This window comes from Macrobrachium nipponense, chromosome 41 (assembly GCF_015104395.2).
Source record: "Macrobrachium nipponense isolate FS-2020 chromosome 41, ASM1510439v2, whole genome shotgun sequence".
Lineage (NCBI taxonomy): Eukaryota > Metazoa > Arthropoda > Malacostraca > Decapoda > Palaemonidae > Macrobrachium > Macrobrachium nipponense.
The window spans coordinates 22,534,956-22,543,312 of record NC_061102.1 but is presented as its reverse complement, the minus strand read 5'-3'; the positions used below and the strand labels follow the sequence as shown (position 1 = coordinate 22,543,312).

Here is an 8,357-nt window from a genome sequence, read left to right as displayed (position 1 = left end):
TTCAGAAGAGCTGCGAGATGAGGTTGCTCTTGGTGGGGTCGGGCAGCATGTAGTTGTTGACGGTGTGGTTCAGCAGCGAGAATGGGGGTGGTGGGGGGTGGCCCTGCTGCATGCCGCCCATGCTGGTGTGGACGCCCACGTTGCCGCCGTGGTGGACCGAGTGGGTGGAGTGGGCGGTGAGGGTGGTGAGAGGGACGGGTGAAGGGCAGGACGAAGGCCTCTCAAGGGCGGTGAGTGGGGAGCTGCAGCCCCCGGCGCCGTTTCCTCCTGCTGGGGCTGACGCCGCCGGGGCGGCCGACGACCATTTGGGGGACGACTCCAGTTTCCCCACTGGTGGAGGAAAAAAAGAAAAAGAAAACAAATATTAGTTATTTCGAAAAGTTTAGAATTCGTTCTCAATATATATATATATATATATATATATATATATATGATATATATACATACATATATTTATATACATATATATATATATATATATATATATATATATATATATATATATATATATATATATATATTGTTCAGGCTATTTTATAACTCATAATTTAAAAGGCTATTGCTGAGAATGACATCTGCCTTTCAGTTAGTTATTCTACCAAATATATTTTCTATTTGTATTAAAATAGAAGAACTATCATCGTTGGTTTTGTAATGTATTCAGAGTTCAATTAAGATATGACTATAAAATCTTTATTATCTATTATATTGAAACGTCCAAACGAACGAGGTACCTACATTTGAACTCTCAATCAATAAGCGGGATTATAATGACAACACATTTCTAGACAACTGAATTGTCAGTAGGATATTGAATATACATGTGAAATTCCCTAATGATATGAATTAATGGAAGCGATACCTTGCATGTCTGAATTGATATTAATATTAATAACCAGAATTTAATTTATTAACAGTCGGTAAAGATATTATGCAAGTCACGTTGTGCACTGTGATATATATATATATATATATATATATATATATATATATATATATAGATATATATATATGGTGTATATATATATGTATATATAGTATATATATATATATATATGTATATGTATATATATGTATGTATATATATATATGTATATATATATGTATGTGTATATATATATATTATGATATAATGTAATATAATATAATATAATGTAAACTATGTATATAAGTGTTATTTTGTTGGGTATGAAACCAGTAGCGTTACTTAAGAACATGTCTTTGCTAAATACATAAGGTTGATTTATAACCGCCATGATGTAAAAGAGTTGAGGTTGATTTATAACCGCCATGGTATAAAAGAGTTATGCTACACTGCAAGAAGATTGGTTTTCAAAGTATTAACATTTCTCTTCGTAGACTAAGATAGTAGACAGGTGGGTAGACTCTGTCCTCACAGTCTGTCATTTAACAGTCAGTAGCTGACTGACTTGTCAGACACACGAGTCCACATAAATGACATTATGATCTCATAGAGGCAGACGGGCAGGGACACAAAGACACAGTGTAGAGATTCTAGCACTGCTGTGACTTCTCTTAAAGAGAGAGAGAGAGAGAGAGAGAGAGAGAGAGAGAGAGAGAGACAATAAAATAGCGTGGAGACAGGCGGGTGCCCGAGTGTGTCGTCCACCACTTTTGTTGATGAATTCACTTTTATTTTCATCGCCAACCCCGCATTCACAAACATAAATTCACAATAAAGAAAACGAGAGTAACTCTCTCTCTCTCTCTCTCTCTGTCTCGCTACTGTGATGCATAGCTCTGGGGGAGTAGGCGTTGGAGGAAGGGGGGGGGGGGGGATGGGGGATAGGAAGTGGAGTGAGGGCAGTAGGGTTTAGTTCTTCTGCTTTCATCTGAAAAAGCTCTCTCTCTCTCTCTCTCTCTCTCTCTCTCTCTCCTCTCTCTCTCTCTCTCTCCCTTTCCATTCAACGCAAAAGTAATTTTTTTTTTTTTATTATTACGGGTATCACGCTTGATCGCTATGGACTGTGGCCTTTTATAAAGCCTTTTTCCGGGCCTTTTCTCTTAGATTTGTGACAGGACCACGTTAATTGGAAGTTAGATTTTGGTCGAAGATCCGGCTTGAAGGGTCTTTAGGGGAGATCTCTCTCTCTCCCCTCGAAGACGAGAAAAGAATGTTTGAATATTTATTTATATATATATATATATATATATATATATATATATATATATATATATATATATCTATTTTGTTATTTATTATGGCTGCTACACAATTATTTGTTTATATATATATATAATATATATATATATATATATGCATGTGTGTGTGTGTGTATGTATATATATATGTATATATATATATATATATATATGTATATATATATATATATATATATATATATATATATGGCTCTGTGTATTCATAGGTATATTTACTTATATAATTACATAATTATTTATATATATATTTTTATTTGTTGCTTTTACAGTTTGCATATGAAGTGACACGTAAGCAACTAAAATTGATTTTAAGAGCTATATTTATTACTTCGATTCATTATTGTTATCAAACTGGTTGCATTGTCTTGTTTAAACTCATACTTTAATGATTTCGATTCATTGTCATGTTCAAACTGGTTGCATTGTCTTGCTTATATTTACTTCAACCACTCCGATTCATTGTCATTTTCAAACTGGTTGCATTGTCCTGCATAAACTTACTTTAATCACTCCGATTCATTGTCATTTTCAAACCGATTGCATTGTCTACTTTAAACTTATATTTTAATGTTTTCGATTCATTGTCTTTTTCAAACTGATTGCATTGTTTAGTTTAAACTTATATTTTAATGTTTTCGATTCATCGTCTTTTTCAAAGTGATTGCATTGTCTTGCTTAAATTTACTTTAACAACTTCGATTCATTGTCATTTTCAAACTGATTGCATTGTCTAATTCGAAGTGGATATACAACTGTTAATAGCTCATGGATTTAAAAGCTGGCGTGGTAAAATCTACGGTCAATAATTTCTACGTTTCGTTATCTTTCCAGCATGGCCGACTATTGTACAGTTTTATATATTCTTAAAAAATCACATCATATGCACTTGACCTCGTTATATAAATATATATATATACATACACATATATACATATATATATATATATATATATATAGATATATATCTATCTAATATCTAATATAGATATTATACTTATATACTATATATATATATATATCATATATATATACATATATATAGATATACATATCTATAGATATATATATATATATATATATAATATATATATATATATATATCTATATATATATATATATATATATATATATATATCTATATATATACGTATTATATACGCATTAAAGTTACAAGTGTCCTTTAATATCTAATTCGCTCTACCTCGGAATTAATATATTTTCATATGTATAACTGAATCACGAAAGTTTGGAATGTGATAAATTCATGCCTTATACCTTTATATATTTTCATATATGTTAACCTAAGGGGAATCTTTTAGTTGATAATAATTTCGTCGGCTCACGGGCGCCAACATCGGAACCAAGAAATCAGGACGTACAGTAGAGCGCTCTAACTAAAAAATTCCCCCTCGGTTAACATATATGAAAATATATGAATTCCGAGGTAGAGCGAATTACATATTAAAGGACGTTTGTAGGTTAGTGCTTGTATGTGAATCGCGGTGATGTGATATGACTCATATATATATATATATATATATATATATATATATATATATATATATAATATATATATGTATATATAATTAATATATATAAGTATATATGTATATAAACATGTAGTATACATGTAGCTATATATGTATGTACGTAGATATAATAAGTATATTAATTTACATATATCATACGCACACTGTGTCATTATGAGAAGTAACGCTCGACGTATGTTAGTAAAGAATGCCGTAAAAGTGGGCATTATACCTTGAGGAATAGTTCATACACGTCAAAAATAAACCATGTGGCCATTGAATCGTAAAGAACTCCACATACACGATCTGCATCCATTAAAGCTCTAATTCCTTTTTAAGGAGACTCGAATTCATTCGTTGACTTATTGCCATATGGACCACCACGAAGGAATAGTGATTCACGGTCATTATTTCGGTGTCAAAAGGCGCCATCATATATCAAACTAATTTGCTCTCATCTCAGAAATTAACTTTGCATATTTCTTCATTTTCTCCTCTCGTTTTCTCTTCAGTTGGCTGGTATTTTTGCTAAGCTTTATTAAGGAATCACAGGTCTCTTAATAATGAAATTTACTGACTAAACTTGAGAATAACACAAAGACGGTATAGACTGAATCGTATTATTTGTCGCGCAGGTGTAATAAACGTCCATTTTCTCGTCTCATTCCTGCCTGGCTTGCATTCCTTGACTGTTCTGCGGGGGAAGAGAAAAGACGTCCCATCCATAAGAGATAAAAACGTCTCCATTCTCTTCCTAGTTTCATTTCAGGTTGGGAGGTAAGAATTGCATTATCCCCCTTATTAAATGTCCGTCTTGAATTATTCACCTGTTCCTACTATGAGGCGTAGGAAGAGAGTCTGTGGATGTTCGTTCCGTTCCGCGTGTTCCCTCGTCCATAAAACAAGTGAGGGCGGGTGACTGATGCTCTTCCTAACCCTCCCCTCTTCCCCCCTCCCCCGTAAGCCCTCCACCCCTCCCATACGGCCCACCTGGCTGAGAAGAGAAGAAGGGTCCGAGCGCCATCCACCGCCTGAGTTACAGTTATGGCCCTTGTGATGACGCGAGTTAAAGGTCATAATGGACCTTGCTGAACAGCGGGCGGCTTACATACCTCCGGACTCTTTATCCCTCGGGGGACGTGCCGTCCTTGCTACCCCATCCTCCCACCCCTCTCCACCTAGGCCAACCTGATTCCCCCCGGTACGACCAGCAGGCCCCTGTTCCACTTCCTTACCGCCTTTCTGGCTGTTCCGAAGTTCTAAAGTCAACAGTTTGTTCTTGCAGGTTTTATAGGGTTGATCAGTCATGGCGTTTTAACCCCCCTCCCCCTCCCCTCCCCCTCCCCCTCCCCCTCCCCTCCCTCTCCTACGTCCCCTCTGCTCCTCTACGACAACCACTACCCTCTCTGTCTCTTCTCTTCTCAACCAACAGAGAGAATCGAGAGGAGGAGGAGGAGGAGGTAGGGAGGAGGAGTAGCTGAGGGGGTTGGAGGATGGTTGACGATCAAACATTCAAACATTTCCACCACCTTTGAACAACTTTAGCGTAGTCAAGCGTTGAGAGACTGTCAGAGAGAAGGCGCGATAAGGCATCCCAACTTACCACCCCTCCCCCTCCCCCTCCATCCCCCCCCCCCCCCCCACCCCCCCCCCTTTTCCCCCTATCTCCTGCCTCTCTCCCATCAACACAGCCCTTTTGAAGAAGACACCTTCTAATGCCCTCTCGCCCTGTGTGACTGAACGAACCCTCCACTCTACAGTGTATAAAGTCTCTCTCTCTCTCTCTCTCTCTCTCTCTCTCTCTCTCTCTCTCTCTCTCAGCAATTCCCCTTTACTTATTGCAGGGACTTTGCTCTTCCACCGGATTTCGGCGGTCATCTTTCTCCTTTCCGTCTTTTCGGAAATCGAAGTTTCCTTTGACAAGGCTAATGAGAGTATTTGAGATTCCGGATGTCGATTTCTCCTATTTTTATTTTATTTTTTTATTTTTTATTTTTGCAGTCATTGTTTGTGAAGACTCATCTGATTTATATTTATTGTTGTTGTTTGAGATTAAGTGGCCTTATGCCAGCTTAATATTTAATTCTCGTATAAGCGTAGATACGTTAATTGTATATTTGGATTTTGGATTATATTCAATGTTCCCCATATTTTATATCTCTCATATCTCATTTGAAAGTTCACATTATTAGACTTGAAAATAATTATCCACTATTTTTGTCGTGCAATTTCGAAGTTTCCTTTGACAAGGCTAATGAGAGTATTTGAGATTCTGGATGTCGATTTCTCTCTCTCTCTCTCTCTCTCTCTCTCTCTTTTGTTGTGAAGACTCATTTGATTTATATTTAATTCTCCTATAAGGGAAGATACGTTTATTCTATGTTTGGATTTTGGATTATATCCAATTTCCCCCCATGATTTTATATCTCTCATATTTCATTTCGAAGTTCACATTGTAAGACTTGGACTACAATAATTATGTATTTTTGTAATATGTAATTTTTTTTCTCGTCGATAAAATGGGTTACGTATGCTGACGTGCTCTTATACACGTACAACATTCTCTCTCTCTCTCTCTCTCTCTCTCTCTCTCTCTCTCTCTCTCTCTCACACACACACCCACTCTGTCTTGATAAGCTATATTTCATGAGTGATAGTTCTTTGCCTATTCATTCAAATTTGGTGTAAATAGATAAGAATTAAGTTTTGAGTTACTGGGAATTCTTTGTAATGACATCTTTAATTTATTCTTCTTCATTTCACATCCTTCTAACTATGTTGATCTTACTTCTAAAATAATTTTTTTATATTAAGCTAATAGCAGCTTTTTAACTTGTTCCCCCCCAAAAAAAACTATAAATAGGCTTCATTCTGCAGACATTAAATCCGAACGAGAAATACATGAAGAAGCTAACCTTCCAGTGTGGGTTATGAACCAACGAATACTAGGGTAAAGTAAGGCAGTACCACCACCGGCTGATAAATCTAACATTATTGTCAACATTTATTTATGGGTGCCTTTAGAATAACAATTCCCACGACTGCTAAATAAATATTAGCACTGGACAAGTGTTGTTGGTTTTGTTAATGTATTCAGATCGACGCACTTTTCCATAAATTTATGAAGTGAATTTATGCATTACTTTCTTTTTTTCTCTGGAGGGTTGAAAGTCGCCTTATCGTCAAGCCAGTGTAATAAATAACGGGTCGTAGAGTTAAGCATTTGAACCTGCTATAGTAGATTCACATCAACCGTGAATTTGATGTCTAGGCCAGTCCCTTACGACGCTCCTGATTGGCTGTTGATAAGCCAATCACAGGGCTGGAAACGCTCAGTCTCTCGAGAGAGTTCACATAGTTAAGCATTTGAACCTGCTATAGTAGATTCACATCAACCGTGAATTTGATGTCTAGGCCAGTCCCTTACGACGCTCCTGATTGGCTGTTGATAAGCCAATCACAGGGCTGGAAACGCTCAGTCTCTCGAGAGAGTTCACATAGGCAGGATGTATGTTCCACCTCTCCTGAAAGACGTATCCCTCAGGAGACGTGGAACATAGAACCTACCCATGTGAACTCTCGATAGAGACTGAGAGTTTCCAGCCTTATGATTGGCTTATCAACAGTCAATCAGGAGCGTCATAAGGGACTGGCCTAGACATTAGATGCACGGTTAATGTGAACCTACTATAGTAATTATATTTAGTCAGAAGTACTTGTTGAGATTCACCCTCTTCTCTACTTTAAATTAAACTCTCTTTTTTTTTTTTTTTTTTTTTTTTTTTTTTAATGTACGACCACCGTCCTTTATTTTTTATGGTGTTTAATTTAATATACGCTCAATTTCCTGTTAATTGTCACTGCTATCCCACTTTTCATAATCCTTATTTTCGATATTCTCTCCATACCATTGTTTTTCGCGACTCCTGTAACCTTCAGTTCTGTTTCTTATACAGTTAGGCCTCCAGATTAGTATTTCTCATTTCAAACGCATTTTTTTTTTTTCATATTTACTTTAATTTACTTGTATTTTGTGACTCGTTTTCTCTTTGATATTTCCCGCTATTTTCATTCTATTGACTGCCAGTAGGAGGCTATTTGATCTCGTACAGAATGATAAGTTTGTTCATTTCGAAAATGAGTAAAGGGGCGAGACCCCACATTTTTTTTTTTTTTTTTTTTTTTTTTGTTTTTTTTTTTTTTTTGCTTGACTCATCAAGGGGATTGCATCGCTCGTCCCATTGGCTGTAAGAAAAAGCTAGTTGTTAATGGGATTCGTGAACTGTTCTTTGTTCGTGAAATGTACTACCTTTTATAACAAGCTTCCTGTTTGAAACTTCATGTCTATTCTGTTCCAACATTGTCTTCGCTTCTTGAAATCCCCAAGCACAAGACTGGAGATATTTCCCATTCGTGCAAAGACCTTCACTTGAGCTATTTAAATCTTCACTCTTAAAAAAAAAAATGTCTATCTTTGTTTAACGAGACCACTGAACTGGTTAACAGCTCTCCTAGGGCTGGCCCGAAGGGTTAGAACATTTCACTAGGCTAGAAACCAAAAGTTTTACGGGCTGTTCGGTGAGCAAGAGCCCGTGCCGACACAAGGTCAGCTTAATCTAAATCAACAACAGGAACCAATTGGTT

The 8,357-nt window shown here is 36.6% G+C and overlaps 1 protein-coding gene across 1 annotated transcript in view; it reads right to left on the bottom strand.

Moving 5' to 3' along the window:
* Nucleotides 1-8,357, bottom strand: part of LOC135212883 (paired mesoderm homeobox protein 2B-like) — a 192,330-nt gene continuing 183,973 nt past the window's right edge. The window contains exon 6 of the mRNA XM_064246639.1: nt 1-330. Coding sequence (XP_064102709.1) covers nt 2-330 — 329 coding nt within the window. The 3' untranslated portion in view covers nt 1. The remainder of the gene's footprint in view (nt 331-8,357) is intronic.